The sequence below is a fragment of the Mustela erminea genome, chromosome 5, assembly GCF_009829155.1.
Source record: "Mustela erminea isolate mMusErm1 chromosome 5, mMusErm1.Pri, whole genome shotgun sequence".
NCBI classification, from domain to species: domain Eukaryota; kingdom Metazoa; phylum Chordata; class Mammalia; order Carnivora; family Mustelidae; genus Mustela; species Mustela erminea.
Genome location: NC_045618.1, coordinates 40,985,047 through 41,008,674, shown reverse-complemented (window position 1 = coordinate 41,008,674; position 23,628 = coordinate 40,985,047). Strand labels below are relative to the sequence as shown.

The 23,628-nt window shown below is 44.6% G+C and overlaps 1 protein-coding gene across 1 annotated transcript in view; it reads right to left on the bottom strand.

Moving 5' to 3' along the window:
- The window catches only part of FAM81A (family with sequence similarity 81 member A), a 78,820-nt gene extending 56,321 nt beyond the window's left edge, over window positions 1–22,499 (bottom strand). The window contains exons 1-3 of the mRNA XM_032342704.1: window positions 22,405–22,499; window positions 3,256–3,352; window positions 1,754–2,027 (exon numbers count right to left, since the gene is read on the bottom strand). Coding sequence (XP_032198595.1) covers window positions 1,754–2,027; window positions 3,256–3,275 — 294 coding nt within the window. The 5' untranslated portion in view covers window positions 3,276–3,352; window positions 22,405–22,499. The remainder of the gene's footprint in view (window positions 1–1,753; window positions 2,028–3,255; window positions 3,353–22,404) is intronic.
- Window positions 22,500–23,628: the final 1,129 nt, after the last annotated feature.

Sequence of the window (23,628 nt, the reverse complement as noted above, 5' to 3'; positions counted from 1 at the left end):
AGGCTTTAACCCACTGAGCCACCCAGGTGCCCCATCACTGTCTTATTTTTAAGAACTTGCCACAGCCACCCCAACTTCAAAAACCCCCACCCCAATCAGTCAGTAGCCATCCACCTCGAGGCAAGACCCTCCAGCAGCAAAATGATTATGACTCACTGGAAGATCAGATGATGGTTACCAGTTTTTAGCAATAAAGTATTTTTTTTATTTATTTATTTTAATTTTTTTTTTCAACAACAATAAAGTGGTTTTTGTTTTTTAAGATTGTTTATCTGTGAGAGAGAGAGAAAGAGAGCGCATAAGGAGGGAGAGAGAGAGGGATGAGCTGAGCAGGGAGCCCAACGTGGGTCTCGATCTTAGGACCCTGAGATCATGACTGAGCCTGAGGCAGATGCTTAACCAACTGAGCCACCCAGGCTCCCCAATAAAGTGTTTTTAAATTTAGGTGTGTGCATTTTCTTGACATAATGCTTCTGTACGCTTTATGGATTGCAGTTACAGTATAGCACAGTATAGTATAAACATAATGTTTATATGCACTGGGAAACCAAAACATTCATTTGACTTGTTGTATTGCAATATTTGCTTTATCATGGTGATCTGGAGCCAAACCTGTCATATCTCGGAGGTTCATCTCCACTGATACAGGCTAAAACATGGCTGAACTTCATAAATGTTATACTAGGTGAAAAAAGCCAGTTGCAAAAGACTCCATGTTATAAGACTCCATTTATACGGAATGTCCAGAAAAGACACAATTAGAGACAGAAAGCAGATGAGTGGTTGCCTGGGCCCTGGGGAGAAGTGGGGATTGACTGAATACAGATCTATACAAATATTGGGGGTGATGGAAATGTTCTATGACTGAATCATATTGATGGTTGCACAATTCTATAAATTTTCTAAAAATACTAAATTGTATACTTACACTGGGTGGATTTTTGTGCCTTATAACTCATACCTCAATAGAGCCATTAAAAGTAAATAAACACAATCTGATGCTGAAAATTTCAGGAAGCATAACTCAGATACAATCTCTCTGACTTGAATCAAAGGTTCTCCACATTCCTCTTCCTTATATATTTAAAAATTACAGGTGAAGGACATTACCAGTGTTCAGAGCCTAAATGATCTTAAGCTCCTGAAAAAAACTGTGTGGTCCCTGTGACTGTTCAAAAAACAGCAGTACATTTAGATATCTTAAAAATTTTGACCATATTGGCCTTTTACTGGGCTCATTTCAGAGAAAAAACATAAATAAAGCAATAAAAGGAAAGTCTGAGAAGCAAATCAAATCCCAAAATTGTTTGAGTAATAAACCATATTATGTATAATCATTATGGCCTAGAAACATTTAATCTGAAGCAGCAAAGGCTGACTTAGTAATTGACTTAATAGCTGTCTTCAATGATACGAAGGGTTTCACGGAGAAACTATTTGACTGGATCTTCTCTCTCTCTATTGAGAGCCAAACAAAACAAAGTGATTTAATAGTCAGCAAGGTAAATTTAGATTAAACATAAATAACACTGACAGTAACTGCTATCAAATACTGAAATAAATTTAATTAGGATATTTGCTCAAGTTGTTTCCTTGGTGATCACTAGAACACACAGACAGAAAGCTCTGGTCTGAACGTATTACTTGCCTGGGCGGCAGGAAGTCGACTTGCTGACCCCAGGCCCCCACGCGGGGAGGAGCAGGTCCCGGCAGAAGGCAGGCAGCCACCCTGACTTTCCCACACCTCACTCACCTCAATATCCCGATTGAGCTGCTTCACAATGGCAGTTATGTTTCTGATGTGCTCCTCCAGGAAGAGCCTGGCCAAGCGGTCGCCGCCCCCTTTGTTCTGCATTTTCTGCAAACTGCTAACAATGTCGTCCTTAATCCGGAAGGCGTGCTCCACAAGGGCTGCGGTTGTCTTCTCGTGACAGAGGATCCTATCTTCCAGTTGTTCCACGAGGCTTACAGATGAGTAGGGTGCCATGGTCAGGGACTGGCTGTGTCGGGGCATGGTTCTAACTCGCCTGTGGAAGGGAGCCACATTGCAAGATTGTTCACTGGGAAAAAGTCATTTTCAAAAAGCCAGATTCAAGACTGCCCAGAGAAGTAAATGCAAATTCTCTCGCCCTACAAGCTAAATGGGGCTTGCGGCAGGGTTTCTGCCACAAGTTTTCTTGGTGAGCCGGGCATCTTGAAACAATCATACTCAGAGTCTTAACCGTGCGGGTAGCAGGCTTGATGACCTCCAAAAGCAAGAGGCTGGTGGAATTGGGCATGCTGACATGTGCCCAATTCCAATCCAAGCTATGGAGACCAAGCTTATCAGGACGCCTGGGTCGCTCAGTTGGTTAAGCGTCTCAACTCTTGATTTCAGCTCAGGTCATGATCTCAGAGTCCTGAGATCAAGCCCCGCGTTTGGCTCCCCACTGAGTAGGGAGCCTGCTTCTTTCTCTTTCTCTCCACCCCGGTCCCGCCCCTTCCCTCCCCACTTCCTGCTCACACATGCGCATGCTCTCTCTCTCTCTCTCTAAAATAAATAAATCTTTTTTAAAAAAATCTATAAAGATCAAGCATATTCACAAAGTCTCCTGACATGCCCTCCTCCCCCATTCCCCTACAGCAGTTCTTTAACATAATAACGAACTCTGAATGCCTACAAGGGTCAGGCAGGTGACCTAAATGAATCATGCCCATCACATGGTGGGGACTTAGAAGACCCCAGAAAGGGCACTCCTCCACTAAAGGCAGCTACAATTTTCCTCCATCCACAAGTGACCATCTGGGAATGCAGGTCTATTTTTTCAGATTATGTCATATTTTTTTTAAAAAGCTGGAAATTCAGACTTGTATGTGAAATCACCTGATTTTCAAATGTTAATGAGTCATTTAAAAAGTATTTAAGACAATGCAGGCCAAACAGTGTACTTCCATGAGCCAATTCTGGTCTATGGACCCTCAATCTGCAACTTCTGATTTAAAAGGGTTGGTGGGACATTAGCCCTCAAGGCTCCAGAGTTGCATTTTCCTAGGGAGCAGAAGTACAGCTGTACTGTAAGGTTATTATGAAGTCTCCACTTCTCACTGTCACTGAGCAGATCCTACAAATTGGATGCTGGAGAGGGATGCAACTGTACTTCTCTTGCCCTTGAACAAAATCATCCCTGGGTAATGTAACAGCCACAAAATTTCATTTATAATAACCATCACACCCACTAGCAGCCCTCATGGGATTGGTGGAAAGGAAAAGTATACCTTAGATGCATATTTTCCATATATTATACCTTTCCTCAGTGATGAGAGAAGGAAATGCAGTGTTCCGTTGGGCCATTTTCTTTTTAATAATTTACATCTGTTGAAAAAATAATCATTAAATTATTTAACAGTTTATATCTGGAATTGAAATGACATCTAAACCTTATTATTAAGTCACTAAGTGGATTGTAAATTATGCTGACACACCGATCCGTTATATTATTAAATGTCTTATGTCCTATACATGAAATGAACAGTAAATGTTCCAAATAGGGAGAAAAGAATCAAGCAAAATCAAAATTAATACTGCCAAGCCTTGCTAGATAGATCACTGGGGACTGTTAAGCAGATTTTCTTGAAACTTCCTACCCTCCCGCCCCGTAACTGCATTTTAAGCTTGAGAAACCACTTTTACACAAATGATAGTTTCTTTCCTTTTTTTTTTTTTTTTAAGATTTTATTTATTTATTTGAGAGAGAGAGAGTGAGAGAGAGCATGAGTGAGGAGAAGGTCAGAGGGAGAAGCAGACTCGCCATGGAGTGGGAGTTCGATGAGGGACTCGATCCCAGGACTCTGGAATCACGACTGGAGCTGAAGGCAGTTAGTTGCTTACCCAATTGAGTCACCCAGGCGCCCACAAGACAGTTTCTTTAAAGGCTTTATTCAATCATGTCAGGCAGGAAACTACCTTAGTAAATCTGATCGCAACAACTTTATCAAATTCCATAGCAAATTAAGAGAGCACTTACTTCTAAATTAATCATAAATCAAAAAATACATCATCAATTGTATCTAATTTGGAGGAGCCTATCTATCTATGAAGAGAATGTGATTGATATTCCTTAAAACTTTTTTTTAATAAGATATTATCATTCATATTATATCTTGCCTGTAAGGAACATTTGGCCATCCTAACACATTAGAAATTTGAGCAAAACTGGAGAGTTTTTAAAATATTTTGTTACTTAGGTTTCTCAATACTGCTGTTAATTGCCTTAAAACAATGAATGCCTAGTAACTGTGATCTGATTCAGTAATTAGTTCTCATTTAGATGCTGGATTCAGAGAGCATTTCTGATTGAAACCATTGTTTTGGCATCAACTCTTCCAGTGTCTTATTTTTAGAGTTTCAAAATGTGAACATTTCATTTTCCTAGACAAAGAACTTTGAATTCAAACAAATTACATTTAAGAAAAAAAGTGATTCATGCCAAACAAGTTATGATGCCAAAGGAGATCTTCAGCTCTTAAGATAATCATCTCTGTCATTAAGACTACATGAAATCAGGCCAATGTGGAAATGTTAAGATTTAGAATCATAGAATCTTTACCATTTTAAATTTGTAATGTACCTTAGTTGAGATATTAATCTATGGAATAGCCCAATCTAAGAAACATTTATCTGGCATCTATGATGCAGCTGAGTAACCTAAATATATACAACAAAATCCGGACCCCTCAGGGACTTCACAGCCTACAGAGAAAGAGAGATATCTAAGCCAACCATAAAGCAATGGGATAAATGGCTATGAACAAAAACACACAGGGAGGGAAAAAGGAGAGGCCTTACTTTCCCCTGGGTAGGAAAGAGAGCTAGGAGGAGAGGAACTAATGAAAATGAGTAGGATTCCCCAAAGTACAGAATAGAGAGATTGTTCTACACCTTCTTTCCTGAAGACTCCACCATCACATCTACCTTCTATGCTCTCAGCACACTCTGGCCTAACCCATTCTTCAACCGCACGCGGTGCCACTCTAGCCAATGCTAACCCTCCCCATTGCCACTCCACCCCACCACTGTCCTTGAAGATGTCATGAACTCTTCTGCCTTCACACCTTTGTCTGTGAGCTCTCTGGGAAACACTCTTCTCCCTGCCTCCCGAGAAAACTCCTATTCATCCCTTAAGGCCCCTCTGCCCTTCAGTTCAATAAAATAGCTCCCTCATTTGTATTTCTTCAGCACTTTACTCGGTATGTTTTTATACTACCTATTACACTCTATTATTTTTAGCTATTTAATAGTCTGTCTCCCTTACTGAACTATATGCTCCTTCAGGGCATATTTCAAATCTTAATGGACACAGAGCTGACCTAGAACTCTTCATACGTGTCTGTTAACGGGAGCGTGACTTACATCCCAGTATCAGAAACTGGAGCAATGAAGGCATTAGAAGAGTGTTTAGTTAAAAAGTATAGTTCTTTACTGAGACTGCACCCGAACAGCCACTCAATATAATATTTGTAAAAGAATGGACACTTTTGGAACCCCCTTCTCTGAAGGTCATTTCATCCTTCTGGAATTTTCCTGCCTGAGCTAAAGAAGCCCAGCCACATCAACTTGCTGGAAAACGAGTCTATCTACCACTCTGGCTGAGATTGCTTTTCAGTTACAAACCTATTACAAAGCACTATGCACTCTCTAGGACAGGAAATGTCACATGGCATGAGGTCACAACATACACTGTGGTCTGTTCAGAACTGGTGCCCTCTTCAAGAAATGTGGTGGGATATAGCAGCAATGTCCACAGTAGCCAAACTATGGAAAGAACCTAGATGTCCATCAACAGATGAATGGATAAAGAAGATGTGGTATATATACACAATGGAATACTATGCAGCCATCAAAAGAAATGAAATCTTGCCATTTGAGACAACATGGATGGAACTAGAGCATATCATGCTTAGCGAAATAAGTCAAGCAGAGAAAGACAACTATCATATGATCTCCCTGATATGAGGAAGTGGTGATGCAACATGGGGGCTTAAGTGGGTAGGAGAAGAATAAATGAAACAAGATGGGATTGGGAGGGAGACAAACCATAAGTGACTCTTAATCTCACAAAACAAACAGGGTTGCTGCGGGTATGGGGGTTGGGAGAAGGGGGGTGGGGTTATGGACATTGGGGAGGGTATGTGCTTTGGTGAGTGCTGTGAAGTGTGTAAACCTGGCGATTCACAGACCTGTACCCCTGGGGATAAAAATATATGTTTATAAAAAATAAAAAATTAAAAAAAAAAAAGAAATGTGGTGGGAATTTGTTGGTGAGCTTGCTTGGTTGGTTGTGATTCTTTATCAGACAATGGGACCTATATTACAAAGAAATAAGGATTAAAATAAATAAGTCACTGGGTTAAATAACTTCTCAAAGATCATTTCCAGATCTTCCCATTGTCAATTCTGGCCGACCTGCCTGTGGTTATCCGTTCCTGCACTATTATAAATCTGAGCTCTAGAACTACAAGTGGTACTATAACATTATTAGGCAGATCTAGACTATCTACTGGTCTGACTCTGCTGTGTTTTGCTGATTTAATATTAATCCCCAGCTTATGAGTTTAAAAAACTTGGGAAAATTAGAGGAAGGGACAGGTAAGCAAAGCAAGGAGAGAAGAGCTGAAAGAAATGTAAAAAAGTAAAAACCACAACGTCCAATATCAATAGAGTTTGGGAGTTCACAAAAGAGTAAAGGAAAATGCTCTTATCTAAACCAAAATAATTGATTGTGATTATGAGGATTCTCATTAGATTTTTATAAGTAAGATGACACTAAGGGCACCTGGGTGGCTCAGGTGGTTAAGCATCTGCTCTTGATTTTGGCTCGGGTCATTATATTCATGGGGTATCCAGAGCCCGGTTTTGGGCTCTGCACTCAGTGGGAAGTCTGCTTGGATTCTCTCTCTCCCTCTGTCCCCTCCCTGCTCTCTAAAATAAATACATCTTTTGAAAAATAAAGTAAGATGACACTGGGTAGAAATACCTCCAGTATCATCAAATGTGAAATGACACATGATTTTTGCTAATGGCAGTTTTAACTTTCAGAAAAATTCAATGTCAATCATGTAAAAATTAAGTTAGTTTTTCATTTTACTATCAAAATACAGTACTGATGGGTTCTGCTAGGTGTCAGAATTTTAAAAAAAAATAGCAAAGCACTTATGAATAAAGTGGTTGTAATCTGGTGGTAGGGGGAAAAGTCTATTTTCTCATAGTTAAAAATAAAGGGAAAGGAGAGAGAACAGAGAACAGCGGAAGGTGTGCCTAGAAAGACAGGTGGGTGGGAATCGTGCTCTAACGTAGCTCTGTCCCACGCTCAGGGCTTGGACTCCATCCTGGGCAGCGCTGGGGCAGACGGGTGACTGGACCAGGGCTGGGAACGGGAAAGGCAAGCTGAGGGAGGGTCAGAAGCGAGGAGAGGTCCCAGGACCAGGAACTCGGCTGGGGAGGGCAGGGCCTGGGGAGGAGCTTCTGCCTTCCTCTCTCCTCCCTCTTGCTTTTCCCACTGCGCTGGCCTCTCCACTTCCTTTTCCTACACCTCAGGGCTCCCCCTGCATTTTCCTTTGCCCCTTCCATTTTCTTAGCCAGGCATTCCCACTGTCCATTCCCCTTCCCCGTCCTGACTGTGCTCTCCCCGCCTCTCCTCCTCCCACTTTGTGCAGCCGCAGGTACACTTGTCCAGCACTGGAAAGCACTGTGAGGTCAGTGAGGTCAGAAAGACCCTTATTTAAAGGCTGGCTTCCCAGCTGTGAGCTTAGCAGGCTGGCCTTAGCTTGTTGGCCTGGGGACCTCATACATAATAGCTGCTCACTCTCAACAAGTGCTAACCCCTGTCCGACACTCCGGAGCATACTCTGGGGCATTCGTCGAATTCATCCTCACAGTTGGCGAAGGAATGCTCTTACCATCACCGTTTACACAGCGGAAACAGACTTAGAAAGGTTCAGGAACTGGCCCAACCACACGCAGGGATTTGAACTTGGGCCTCTGCCTCTTCCTCTGCCTCTTCCTCACCCAGGCATTACCCCACAGGAGGACTACAGGGAATCGACAACCCTGTCTGGCCTTAGGGCACTCCAAAAGCTCCCAGGAAGGGCTGGTTCCTTTCCCTTCCCTGGCAAATGCACATCTGATAGAAAACACATCTCTTTTTAAAAATAACACGTTAGGGGTGCCTGGGTGGCTCAGTGGGTTGAAGCCTCTGCCTTCAGCTCAGGTCATGATCCCAGAGTCCTGGGATCGAGCCCCACATCAGGCTCTCTGCTCAGCATGGAGCCTGCTTCCCTTCCTCTCTCTCTGCCTACCTCTCTGCCTACTTGTGATCTCTGTCTTTCAAATAAATAAATAAAATATTTTTAAAAAAATTAAATTAAAATAACATCTTGTATAAATGGTCCAGCAAATAGTACCCATTTGTTTAAGGAGGTATCCTATGGTTTCCTGGGTGGCACTAGTGGGGAAATGACGGGCATCTGCTTTAACCCTTTCATTTGGCCAAGGCTATTCCGCTGGTGAGGGTACATCTACAGTGAAGTCTTGCTGTCACTCGTGTTTTTCAATCAGGCACACATGTGCAAAGAACAATTTGCAACACACATCTTCGTATGAGGAAATTTGAAACATTTTAAGAAACACCTTTTCTTAAACTGAAAAATGCTTTCTGTGATTAAAATTTAAGCTCTACATAAAGGCATAAAGAACAAAGTGAAAATTAAGCCTCAGAAATTGATGTTAATGTATTGATTTACATTTTTTTTTAAAGATCTTTCCCCAGGATACATTTTCCTTTTTGAAAAAAATAAAGTCATACTCTATAGCATGTGTGCCCCGCATTCCCTAATCGGCACTGTATCATGAACATCTTTCCATATATAAAGACACATCATGATTTTTAATGCCGCATAATATTACAGTGCACGGATATACCAAATTGTTAGGCAGCTCCTTACTGATGAACATTTACACAGAAATGTTATTTTAAATCATGATTTAGTTCAAATTTTTGGTCTCAATTTTCCTTTCCTTTCCTTTCTTTTATGAGATAATTCAGGTAGTATAAAAGTTTGAGGGGCAGAGTGCAAGCTACTTCCAAAATTGAGGTTAAAGTGAGACTCTAGGGGATCTGGGTGGCTCATTCGGTTAAGCATTTACCTTCAGCTCAGGTCATGATGCCAAGGTCCTGGGACTGAGCCCCATGTCAGGCTCCCTGCTTAGCTGGGAACCTGCTTCTCCCTCTCCCTCTGCCTGCTGCTCTCCCTGCTTGTGGTTTCTCTCTCTCTCTCTCTCTTTCAAATAAATAAATAAATAAAGTGCGACTCTGACAATGACATCTAAAGAATCAAGAAGGGATGAAATCAGCAGATCTGTAAGAACAATCCAAGATACTGCTAACACTCACAAGTAAAACAGAGCAAGCGGTCATCATATTTGTGATTACTGGTTCAAGGTCCGTCTTTGGCTCTATACTGTGGGCTCCATGAAGAGCTGAATTGTCCACAGCTTTATTCCAAGCACCTGGCACACTGATGATCAATGAATATTTACTGGATCAATGAATCTCAAGGACAGATGACAGAAATGAAGACATTTCCTAATGTTGACTTTAATCAACTGAATTATATTCTGACTAGAGAATGAATGCGCAACCAGAAAGAGGGATGGTATACACAGCATATCCAGTAAAAGCAGAGTTTAAAGAGGAAAAATTTATCAGTGTTTCCAGCAACCTGAGAATCTGGGGCCGCAGGAAGGGTTCTGTGATGGAGAGGGATGTATTAAGTTCTCATGGTCCAAGGCCATTAGCCCCCAAGGTATTCCTGCTCACTCCTCTTGCCCTGAGCCCAAATTCACCAAGCGTATCATTTAGCCTCCTGTGTGGATGTGTGTAAAAGTAGAACATGCGAGAAGCAGCACAAGCCCCAGTCTGCCAGCTACTTTTCTCACTGTGATGGGAACCAGACTTGTGTGAGTCTGTCTCCCAAAATCTGTCTCTGATTGCCATAGCAGTGCTAAACATCGAAACCTGAGACGTGAAACTTGACACTGAAACATGAGGATCCCAACATGGTACCTGCTGTGGGGGACAGACTAGTATGTAAGGAGCCCCCATGATCTCTGCCTCCTGGAGTCCATATCTGTGTGATCCCCTCCCCTTGAATGTGGTGGTACGTATGACTTGCTCCTAACCCACAGAATACGGCAGAGACCAGTCAAGTGGCAGTCCCCTGTCCTCAGTCGGCAGCTGTAGTCACCCGGGATTCTGTAGTTCTGCTCACTGCGAAGAGATTATTGATTTTATAATCTAATGTTTAAGTCTTTTACTAAATTTCTAAATGGTTATTTTACTTTTAAAGAATCTCAATAAATACATTAAAGAACGAATAAGAAATTTAACAAGTTTTTTTCTAACATTGTAGAAACAAATGGAAACAAATCATAAAATAAATCTAATTTGCCACAAGAGATCAGATTGCAAGGGATGCCGTTTCACCCCGTCAGAATGGCAAAAATCAAGCGTGGCAAGATCGGGTATTGACGGGAATATATATGGAACACGAGGAACACCAGATGGGAATGTGAATCAGTACCACTCCTCTGGAAGGCAATCTTCAGTATCTAGTAAAGCTGAAGATGTGCAAACTCCGTGACCCAATGATTCCACTGCTAAGAAATAAAACAAAACCAAAAAAGCCCTCTCAAACATGTTCACAAAGAGACATTTACAAGAATACTCAAGGCAGCATTATTTCTAAGAGCAAAAAAGTAGGTGGTGGCTGGGGGGGTGTGCACTGAACACCCATCATCAGGCAAAAGGATGAATAAAGCATGACACATTCATGCAATGAAGAACCACCCATTGTGGAGATAAATGGATTAGTGTTACAAGTCTCAATGTGAATGAATCTCACAAATACATTGTCAAAAAGCAAGCTGAAGAAGCATATGGACACCTAATGATCTTTTTATAAAGGTTTAAAATATGTCAAGTCAATATGCCAAATCTGTAAATTGAAAGACGAGCATGGAAGACACCAGATCAGAGTCATATTTGTCTCTGAGTGACAGAGGGATCAGACATATGGATACAGACACTTCCAACTAAATGTATGATGTTTTACTTCTTAATTTTTCATTGTATCATTAAAAAAAAAATTACTTCTTTCCACCTCTACTTAAAAATAAAGTGGCTCAGTCGGTTAAGCATCTGCCTCCAGCTCAGATCAGGATCCCAGGGTCCTGGGATCAAGTCCCACATCCTTGCTCAGCAGGAAGCCTGCTTCTCCCTCTGCCGGCTGCTCCCCCTGCTTGTGCTCTCTCGCTCTCGCTCTCTCTCACTCACTCACTCTTGGACAAATAAAATCTTTAAAACAAACAAATAATCATGTAAAGACTATGAAGTGGAAGGAAGTCAAAGTGTTAGTCTCCCCAGCACACACACTCAGAACTCAATCTTGCCCTAGACTTTCTGAGGACCGTGAAATGAGAACAGTAGCTAATCTTCATCAGATCCCTGGCCCTAAGGCATTTCATCCATACTTAACATGTGATCTTATCTAAATGTTAATATTCCTATAAATGGCTATTGGTTAAGTGTCCAACCATAAAAGAGCAGTTAATTAAAGCACGGCACACCCACTCAAGAGAATATCAAAAACCATTTAAAATAATGGTTACAAAGACTATGAAGTAACATAAAAAATATTTATATGCCAGCTATAATGCTAAGTTTTTTTTAAAGAATAAGATTTGAAAAAGGATTTATAGCACTATATAAAACCATAATCAGAGCCTGGAAACCAGAGCTTTGCTCCTTGGCACCACAATATAGATGGTACAAACATTTTAACTTGAGTTTAAAAGGCCAATTTTTTAAGGTCTACCTCTGCCATACTCCCCTCTCTTTCTACTCTTCCTCCCCAAGGTGAGGAGCTCACTTGACCCTGGGCCTATGGAGGTGGATGGAACCGTCAAGGACAAGGAAACTACTACCCCTCTGTGAGCACTGGCCATGCTTTTTTTTTAAGATTTTATTTATTTATATGTCAGAGAGAGAGGCAACACAAGCAGGGGAGTGGAAGAAGGTGAGAGAGAAGCAGGCTTCCCACTGAGCTGAAAGCCCAAAGTGGGGCTTGATCCTAGGACCCCAGGATCATGACCCCAACAGAAGGCAGACCCTTAACGACTGAGCCACCCAAGCACCCCAGCACAGGCCACCCTTATCTGCCTTCCTCCCATCTCTGAACTGACCCACCACAGGGCTCTGCCTCCATGAATGGACACCTCCTTGAGTGCCAAACTGCTGGCACTGCTCTGTGATGTGAATAGCTGGTATCTAGGTAAATCATTTGTTTTCAGTACAAGGAGGAGGAAGAAGGCCATGCAACTGCAGCCAGGGACGACTAATTCCAAAGCCAAAGTATTAGATTGATAAAAATGGCCGAAAAGATACCACTGATAACAGCAGGAGCCTTCCATAAATCAATCACAGGGCTCAGATTGAGAGAATGCCACCACATTATGTGCAAAGAAAATGAAACAGCACAAACGGCACAAATAAGTCTTATAAAACACTCTGTGTTCTTCTTAATAGACCAGCTCCCTCTCCCTAAACCTGGACAGCATTTGGGTGAATAGACGAGCCATCCTTGCAAGAAATGTACTGAGCTGGCACATTTGAGCATGGAAATGGCATTATGGTTATGAGGTGGATCTGGAGAAATCTGGGTAAGTCACCAAAGGAGGGAATGTTATAAGGCCTTACACAGCGTCTAAGACACTGGGTGTCCTCATATCAAAATATCCTTCTCTGGACACCTTAGGTCAATAGCAAATTAATCTTACCTGACACACCCGGACATTTCTTTCCAATTCTACAATACTCCAGCAACCCATAAGTCCCTCAACTGTCCTGAGCAGAGTAGAGCAGGGGTTCCAGTACTAGAAGTACTATTATAATACTATTTTCTTAAAACAACATAAAGACATAAATCAAAATATAAATAGTGGCATTGGGTACATTTTTATTCCACTTTTCCTTATTTTGAAAATACTTTAATAAGTATGTTGCTTTCACAATGACAAAAATCTAAATACAAACTTCTTGAGGAAAAGAAAGCGCCAATGAACAAAAACAAAACAAAACAAAATAAAAAAACCAGAAACTGCCCATGTATAGTTATCAAAATCAAGAGATAAGCCTGATTCTGGGTTTAAAGGTTATGCTATGGTTCAGGTAAAATAAGTTTTACAGGCTTTTTTTTTTTTCTCCTGTGGTTAAAAACAGGTAACACAAGATTTATCATCTTTAAAAAATGTAAGTGTGCACTACAGTAGTGTTAACTTTCTATCTCTAGAAATCTAGTTCTAGAAATCTTTATATCTAGAGTTCTAGAAGATATAAAGATCTATATCTAGAGATATAAAGATCTCTAGAACTTTTTCATCTTCCCAAACCAAAACTCTATACTCATCAAACAATAGCTCCTGGTTTCCTGTGAATGATTCCCCAAGCCCCATTCCCCTGTGGGCACATCATGAGGCTTGAGCCCAGTACGCTCGCTGAAGCTTTCATCAGAGCCCTGGACTGCCCTTACGTTGGGACTCAGGTGTTGCACACAGGTCCAATGGCTGCCGTTGGTGGGAGCCCCCAGCATGGCATCCCAAAAGTCTCACGTCCCTCCACAGGACAGCGCGAGTCCCTCCACAGGGTCCCAAGGCAACTATCTCTAATGCCTTTTGTGAAAATGACCTTAATTCTACTTTGCAAAACTTGTTCTCTTTCCCCTTTGCTGAGGGGAAAAGTGGCTGTATTTCTGACCCATTAAAACCAAACAAACAGGGGCACCTGGGTGGCTCAGTGGGTTAAAGCCTCTGCCTTTGGCTCAGGTCATGATCCTGGGGTCCTGGAATTGAGCCCCGAGTTGGGTTCTCTGCTCAGCGGGGAGCCTGCTTCCCCCACTCTCTCTCTGCCTGCCTCTCTGCCTACTTGTGATCTCTGTCTGTCAAATAAATAAATAAATCTTAAAAAAAAAAAAAAAAAAAAACCAACCAACAAACCAAAACCAAACAAACAAAAAAACCTTCCAAATGCTCAAAACATGGATTGTGGCTGCCAGCAAGTGCAAGGCTCGCTAAATAACTGAGGCAATCCGGAAAATCTGTAACATATATGTGGCCTCTGGTCCAGATGGGAATGGATTGGAATCATACAAACCCCTAGAACCCGAGGAATGGCCACCGGTATGGCTTTAACCCATTCTCCCACCTTAGAACGATGTTAACGTTTTTAGGTGAACCTTGCAAAAACAGATTGGTTTTTGTTCCCATCTATTAATAACAGCCATTTTTGAAATGCTATTTAAATCTTCTATTGTTATTTGAACTTTTCATGGATTATGTCTCTCCAGCTGAGCTACTTTGGGGCCATAGGGACACCCTACCATCAGCACCTGTAACCCCTGTGAAGCCCAGCACAGCACCTCTTCACAGACACTCGGAAATATTTGCTCATTGGCTTGTTCTTCTAATTTGGTAAGGCCCATCGTTTTAATTACTGAGTTGCTCTGCCCAGATGACAGAGCGATGGCTGACTCAAGATCCCCTCCAGCTGTGAGCCTGGCAGACTCCTTTAGGCTGCCCTGCAGTGCGCACGGGCACCCACACCAAAAAGAAGTGTCTTAATATTACTTTCAGGGTGTTTTATTATGCTCAACAGCTATATTTGGCAACTTTCTTTCTAGCATTAGAGAAGACACATTACTGAATGTTAAAAAGGGAACCTGACAAAGGCAACAGCTAGAACAGAAAAAAAAATATATTACTAAAGGCTGGTGTAAACTTTCTACCTACTAAATTACCTACACCCCCAGATGCACCAAGGACCGCTGGAAGGCAGGCATGACTGTGTCTGTAGACAGAATTCGGGTTCTATCCTACATGCATCTCTGAAAAGCTAAGAATGTGGCCATGGGAGAAAGATCCAGCCTCCAGCTCCTGCCCTTTCTCTCACACACAGCAGGAGGGGGCTGGACTTCTCTGCTGAACACAAGAGTCTATGAGAGACTCTTTTATTTGGAGTAACAACTTGACTTCAGTGCATTAATTTTATAACTATTTTGGAGAGAGCAGGGGAGGACTCCTGTGCTCTTCCAGAGATAATTAAAAATGTGGAAAAAAGAAATCTGAAATCAACAAAAAAAACAAGCTGAAGTCACCAGGGGTTTCTGAATAACATCTTCCCGGTTAAACAATTTTAAGAATTCCATAATGTGAAAGCAACCCCCACACATTCTCTCCCACATAAACACACTTTGTATGTAAGCCCCACTCGGCTAAGCAGCAGAATCTCTTGCCTTCGCTTCTGTAGCTACTTTTGCCAGAGAAGATGTCATCTGCACAAAAGCATTCTCTTAAGAATGAGAAGAAAGCTGACCACCGGCCAGCAAGCACAGGCACGCCTTGAGCCGAAATACTGTCATTCCAACAATCTCAACAGCTCACCACCCGACGATCTGATGACTGACTTCAAATACCAATTTTGCTTTAGCAGAGACTGAGAAATTCAGGCCTTTTGGTGTCTGTCAACCAGCACATTCCCAGGAACTTGCCTGGTGGGCCAGAAAGGTAACCGAATAAACCATTTTATAATCTCTGCTATGTTTTTAAAATACCAAGAGCCACTGAGTCATGGTGGGGGCTGGGGAAGGAATCAACAGAAGACCACTGAAGAGTAAAAACAAAAACAAAAACACTCTTTTATCTTTTTTCACCTGCTTTTATATTTAAAATTCATGGAACCTAAAACCACACCCAACAAATCAAAAAGGAAAATAATGCAGACAGAGAAAGGGATGAAAGCAGAAGAGGTATTAAGAGAAAGGAACGGGCAGAAGGAGAAACAAGGGAGAAGGGGGGCAGGAGTGAAGGCGGAAAGGCAGTGCCGTGGGCCAGGCGTGGAGGGAGAGGCAGCCAGACAATGAAGAGGAGAGAAACAGGTGGTCCGAGGGCTCCCAGGGAGGATGGGAGCCTGAGAAACTGCTTCTCACACATGCAGCTGCTCATTTGGGGTGTGAAGGAATAGATGGGCCATTTTTAATATGCTATGTTAGCTTTCTCTACTCTCTTTTTTTAATCAAATGTGCCATTTCTTTGTCTTGACACATACACACCAGGTTCAGGTGTCATTAGGGGAAAATCACTTACTCCACTTACAACACGTTAGTACCTTTTCAAATTACCTGTCGGTTTGCTAAAAGGCCCTAGTTTGAAACCCCCATCTACCTGACTCCCAGAGCAAGGCATGGGGCTCCCACCCACCATCACGTACCAGATGCTAGCAGACAACTCTAAGATCACTCTGCGCAGTTCGCGAAATGATTTCATCAAGGAAATGAGTCCAGTCAGCAAATACTCATTGAGCCTCGACAGTGCTGAACGAGACAAAGCTCCTACTCCAGAGCTTCACGCCGACAGGGAAGAGTAGAGAGGCTGGTACCTGCTGCGTGAGGGGCACAAACCAGGCCTCACCTTTGGGCCGAAGGCAGGACCAGTGCCAACTGTTGGGCATTCAAAAGGGATGAGTTAAGGAAACACAGGGCAGCAGGAGAAAGTGTGGAGAGAGGGCAAAGTAGAGGAAGCGCTGCCTTGTGGAAATTCCCAGCGCAGGGGCTCCTGGTGGAGGGCCGCTGGGATCGTGGGCAGAGGGAGGCGGTAGGAACAGAAAGGAAGCGGAGCTGCTGAGGGAGACCTTGCAGGGAGCACCTCAACGCTCAGCGGTCAGCTGCATGTGGGAGGGTGGCGAAGAGAAGTGAGAATGAGCCGCGGGATCAAGCGCGGGTCACAGAGGACGGTGACAGGCATGGAAATCATTAGCGAAGGCAGTGAGAGGGGCACACTGTTGCCCTGTGGGATGCCTCCCGAAATCCACCGTGAGAAGCTCCAGGCAAACCCCCGTTAAAGGATACCGTACAAAATATCAGCCTGCCCCCTTCCAAAGTGTCAAGTCCGAGGACAACAAGTCCAAGGACAACTTAGGAACCATCCAGACGAAAGGAGATTAAAGAGGCATGACAACAAACACAGCTAAAGATTTAAAGATTTGTTCCTCCTCTTCTACTATGAAGGACATTATTAGGGCTACTGGGGACAAGCGAGTAAGGTCTGTAGATTAGACAACAGTATGGAATCAATGGCAATGTCTCGATTTTGGACTCTCGTTATGCAAGGAATGTCCTTGTTTTATTTTATTTTTTTATTTTATTTTATTGTAAAGATTTTATTTATTTATTTGACAGAGAGAGATCACAAGTAGGCAGGGAGGCAGGCAGAGAGAGAGAGGAGGAAGCAGGCTCCCTGCTGAGCAGAGAGCCCGGTGAGGGGCTCAATCCCAGGACCCTGGGATCATGACCTGAGCGGAAGGCAAAGGCTTAACCCACTAAGCCACCCAGGTGCCCTGAAATGTCCTGTTTTTTAGGAAACAACACTGAAGTACTGGGGGAGGTAGGTAAAGGGGCATTATGTCTACAGCTTAACTCTGAAAAGGCTCTGAAAAACTACAACAACATATGTATGTGTGCATGCATGAGTGTGTGTGTGTGTGTGTGTGTGTGCGCGCGCACGCATGTCTATGTGTGTGGAGAGAGAGCACGAAAGAGAAGGATAAAGCAAGTGGGGCAAATAGTTAATATTTGTAGAATTTGGGTTAAAGATGCAAATTATTAAGTTATTCTTGCAACTCTTCCGTAAATCTGCATTATTTCATAATAAAAAGTTAAAAAGGGGAAAGTGATTTAAGGAAGCCATGACAAGGAGCTGTTTAGAGACCGAACAGTTGGGCTTCTGGGTATCAGATTCCAAATGGGATTTGGGAGAAGGTAGGCTCAAAATGCAGCTCTGAAGGCCTCTGGAGGCGTAGGGAAAGCCTGGTGAAAGTAGGCTCTCCGGTCAGAGTGCCGGGATTCCTTTCTCAGGTCTGCCCCTTCACAACCAGTCACTGACTTAGGTTACTTTCATTCCTCTCTCCTCCAAGTTCTTCACCTGCATAACAGGAATGACGGGAGTATGTGCCCCACAGACGTGGAAGGGGACGAAAGGACAGGGAACGGGTCAGTCGCGACGCCCAGTAATGCCCAGGACAACCACCCAATGACAACTAACGTCAGCCGCAAGGTGAGTTGACAGCTGGGACAGGGAGAAGGCAGGAGGTCAGCAGAGGAAGGGAAGAACGCCAAGGAGAAGACCCCCCAGAATCCCGTCCGGAAGTCTGGGGGAAACAGGAGGTAAAGAGGATTGAGCTGCTGGTGGATAACCGGTGACACGGAGACAAGGGAAGAGAGAGATCCAGGCAGCAGGCGGCAGGGCAGATCAAGGAGGGAAAGACAGAAACAGGCCTCAGCTCTGCCACCAGGACACCACTGCGGGAGCTCCACAAGAAAGCAGTTTCAGCACAAAGGTGAGGGTGGGGCCAGACAAGTGAGTGGGCAGTCGGAGGAGGGAAACCCAGAAGACGGCAGAACCCGGCAGCAGGGTGCACATGACACTGCCAGACACTGGAGCCTTTGCCCCATGTGCTCTTGAAATGAATTTAAAATTAACAAAAACCTAGGCCACCTGGGTGGCTCAGTTGGTTAAGGTTAAGGTGTCTGCCTTCGGCTCAAGTCATAACCTCAGGGTCCTGGGATTCAGCCCCACATCCGGCTACCTGCTCAGTGCGAAGTCTACTTATCCCTCTCCCTTTGCTTCTGCCCCTACTAATGTGTGCACGCACGCTCGCGCTCTCTCTCTTTCTCTCGTAAATAAATTAAAAATCTTAATAAAAATTAACAAAAACTGGAAATTGCGCTCCTCAGTCACATTAGCCACATTTCACATGCTCAGTAGTCACACTGTGGCCAGTGACAATCACACTGGACAGCGCAGGTACAAGATATTTCCAACATCACCGAAAGTTCTAGTGGACAGAGTTGGGACTATAGCAGTTTCTTTTATTATGAGAAAGATGACTTGCACATACGGTGGGGTGAGAGTTGGGCAGAGTAAGGAGGGACCAAAAAAGCTGAAGAGAGGGAATAACAGACAAAGCAAGCTCTCTCATGAGGCAAGAAGGAAGGGCAGAAGTCCAGAGAATGGAGAGTGTGCAGTATATATGGGTTAATTATGGGGAGGGGACTTGTAGACATGTTTTTGCCTCACAGAAAGAGGAAATAAAGAAGGACAAAGATGGGTAAAGAAAAATGTTTGGGGGGAGCCTGAGTGGCTCAGTCAGTTAAATGTCTGCCTTAGACTCAGGTCATGATCCTGAGTCCTGGGATCGAGCCCCTTAGTGGGCTCCCTGCTCAGCAGGGAGTCTGCTTCTCCCTCTGTCCCTCACCTTGCTTGTGCTCTCTCTCTCTCCAATAAATAAATAAAATCTTAAAAAAAAAAAAAAAAGAAAGAAAAATGTATGGGGTGGTAAGGTAGGTACAATGACAGCTTATACGGAGGCAGAGGGCAGTAAACCAGGATGTGGACATCCTTCATCTCTTAGTGAAAAAGGGCTGCTGAAAGGAAGCTGACTGGAAGTGTAAGAAATGGGAAGATCTGGCACAACCTCTAAAGGAATGCAGTCGTGAGTTAATAAAAGATGGATTTTTTTTTTTCCATAGAAAAGCAAGACCTAGGTGAAATTAGAGCCAGCATAAATTTGCAGTGGAACCAGTCCACAGGTCTTTGTGACTTTCTCCTGGATAACTTGGCAGGCTGAGAGAAGAAAAAGTAGATAATGAGGGTGATTTTGGATTGAGGACTGGAATATGAGAAGCTCAATATGTTAAGAATAAAGATTCCAGGATTCCAGACAGAACAGAAATGGCTGGCAACATCTAGACTCCAAGCGGAGAAACGGAGCCATAAGGGGATTGGAACAGCAAGCAATTAAGGGACCAGAGTCCTCAATAATGGTTAAAATCCTGTGCCGTAAGTAGAAAGAATCAGCTGAGCAGACTAAAGTCCAGATCTTGAAGGTAGAAAAAATTCCCCAAACTAAACAAACCCAAAATGTGAGTGGTTGACATTAAGTGGACATTAAGGCCATAGGAGTTGAAGACCCTGAGGAACTTCAAGGTCAATGAGTTAATAGAGCCTCAATATAAACCCCAATGTCATGGGCAAGAGACAAGGTAGAGAAGAGAACCAAGCCAGTTGCTCATGTTTATCTGTCTGTTACTTTATTGTAGCATCAAGGGAAGTTCTTGCCAAACTGGGGTATACATCAGAATCACCCACAGAACTCGGTTTTCTCTCCCCATCTTCCTTCCTCCTCCTTCTTCTTTTTGGGTTTGTTTTTAAAATAAGGATTTGTAGGTCTTACCCATCTTGATGATTCTCATTTGGTGTGTTTGAGAGAGTCTAAAGTGCCACATTTTTTTCATAATACTCTGGGTCATTCTAAGAAACCACCAGGTTTAGCAAGCACTCATCCAGAACATAAGAAGGAGGGTATAGGGCATTGAGCAGACAGCATGACCTTGTGAACAGAAGACTTTGTTAGTGAACGGGTTAATGGTTTGGAGGTAGCACTGAGAAGCAGGAAATCCAATCCCTGCTCCGGTGAGACGGAGACGGGAGAGGGCTATTCTGAGAGAAACTGTTCACTCAGGCTCTGGTGCTAGGGGAGGGACGGAAGATAGGCTCAGCTGCAGAAAAATGAAAATTCAGGAGTATCGCTGTAGGATGTGAGAAACAAGAGACTGAAAGGCAGGTTTGGAGACACAAAGGCCAGTGGCCTAGAGAGAGAGAAAGTGGACTAGTTTGTCCCCGAGGTTCCCAAGTGTAATGAAGTATGATTCACTAAAGATTTATAGGGCTTAGTGGCTGAATTCCTGCAGCAAGGATTTTTCTGTCTGAATGCTATCAGATTTTTAACACGTAAACCATTAGAGATTATTAAACCATCAGGTAAACAAGCTTACAGAAGCTTATTCATTAACACTGAAAATGTCTTCCCAGCCCACATTTTTATACAGATGAAATCAGATTGGAATGAACATTAAGGATTTAGAGAAGAAAGCCAGAAGAGGCAACCCCAAGGACCTATGAGAGGGACAGGGTACTTTCTCCTTCCCCTCTTCTTGGAAGAGGGAAGTTTATGTACTGAGAATATACAAAGGGGCCTGAGTGTCTTTTTAGCACCAGCCAGTGCTAAAAATAGAGAAGGTGTCACAGCTTACTGGGTCTCAGAGGTACCTTCCTCCCAATACACACACTCCATGACAAGGCCCCCACCGGAACACAGTGGGCAAACCCTAGGGATGGTTTGGTTCTCAGTAAAGAATCTATTTACTTTCACAGACCCAACTATTTAAAGAGCAAGCTGCCCCTGCTTCCCAGAGAGCTGCACTCCTGTGGACTCAAATCATTCTAGCGTTATTTCTGGTTACTCCTATGAAATAATTCCTATCACTGACATACACAGACTTTAAGATGAGAGCGTGAGCACAGCCGGGCACGCGCACACGCGCGCGCGCAGAAACACACACACACACACACACACACACACACACACACACAAAACCTCGTGCATACTGAAGAAATGACTCACTTAATTTGCTGCTGCCTGCCACTGTTGGGTTTTGATTTTACCTGTTCAAATACAAAGTTTCCTATGAGATTAACTACAGGAAAGAACAACTCGGGAGGATTAACCCTGATTTTGTTCCTGACTTTTAGAGCACTCAAGAGGTTTCAACCTGGGCATCTTGAGAAGGCACTCTCTGGGCCACCCACGGTTTTCTGTCCATTATCTTCCATAAAACGGCAACATTTCTTGCCACTTTGAGAGCTAATTAATGGAAACCCCTTGTCTAACAAACATGATTGAGTCCTGTAGATCCTGTTCCTGCAGAACCCTACTTTGGGACCCTTTCTCAGCTTACAGTGCAAGGGAACAACAGCACTGTGGAACCGCAAAGAGCCCAAGCCTCTCCCTTCAATGAGAAAGGGGTGGGGGGAGGCAGAGAGGTTAACCTGTCCAAGGTCACTCAGCTCTGAGTAGTGGGACGGCTGACTTACCACCACCCCCTGGCAATATGTGCAGCACCCCAGCTCCCCCAGACAGTCCCTCCCGGCTTCTGTTGGTTTGCTAGCACGCAACTCCCCCCGGCCCCCGCAGAAATGCAATGCCAGTTGCGTTCCGTGCCCAACTTCATCCCCTCGCGTCAGCATGCAGTTAACCCTCTCGCCGGCAGCACGTCACATGGGCCACGCGCAGCTCTCTCTCTGCCCCCCAAGCCTATCTCTCCGGCGGCTGCCCCAAGGTTACCGGCCGTCCCAGGGAGCTCCGGCCGCCGGGGAGCGGAGCCCGTCCGACCGGGGAGGGGGGGCCGGGGCGCGGCACTCACCGGCGCGGGGGGCGGGCGCGCCGCGGCTGCCCATGTCCTCGCCGGCGCGGCTGGGTGCGGCGGCCGCTGGCGCGGGCTGTGCGGGGCGCCCGGCTGCGGGCCCGCGCCGCGGGGAGCGCCGTCCAATCAGCGCGCGCCTGCCGCCTGGCCCGGCGCGCGGCCCGGCCGGGTTCGCGGCTCCCGGGGGGCGCGAGCCGCCGCGCGCCGCCCGAGCCGCTTCCGGGCGCGTTGCCTGGACGCGGTTGCCGTGGCAGCCCGAGCTGGAGGCTTTCCCCGCGCACCCGCGCCCAGCCTGGCGGCGCCGCCCCTCCTCCCTCCGCGTTCCCACACCCAAAATAGCCTCTCCTCGTCGCTGCTGTTTCCCACAGAGCTCTTATCCAAGCGGCTCGGAGTTGGCGGGCGGGGATTTCGCTTATTGGAAAATAAATCCTGTTGTAGGGCTGGATGACTTGAAGGGAGAGGTGTTGAAATGGTGTCTGATTAGGATAATAGCCATGGTGCTTGCACTGTAATTCTCTCCAGAGCCCTCACATTCCTTATTTACTAAACCTCTTTCCCACAAGAAAGCGTCATTTATCTCCCCTCCACTCCCTTCCAGATCCGGGAGAAGCTATTTTATGAGGCCACCGTCTGCTAAGCTGCTCGCGTGCTGACGCCCCACCTGGGCAGGTGAACTTAGCCTCGAGGCTGCCAGGTGCCCTTTAAAGAATCGCCTTGACGGCCCCCGCTGGGTCCAAGGATTGTGTTGCGCCGCAACAGACACGACGCAAGAAGGAACTGCTGCCACCCCTCTTCTTGACTTCCCCTCCTCCTCCCTTCTCCCTCATTCCTTTCCCAGGGCGTCCTAACTCTTTCCACCTTCCTCTCAATTTTGAGTCTGAGCAGGATGCACAAGCCGATCCACTCAATTTTGCTTCCTCTGGGTGCGCGGGATTTAAACAGAGTTGGGGACCCCCACCTTTCCCCGCCTCGCCGCCTCCGGTTCGTGTCTCTTTCATGTCGCTAGTATTTACCCAGTACATGCATTCTTGTCCGTCTCTCCCACCAGTCCGGGCCCCTCCAACCCCGGGGAATGGAGCATGACGTGATATTAAGACCCTGGGTGGTGGAGTCAGCCTGAGCTGTTTTGGAATCCTCCCTTCGTCAGTTTGGAATCCTGCCTTCGGTGTGGACTTGGGTATTTTGTGGCTGTTTCCACACTTATAAAATGGAATAATACCCCCC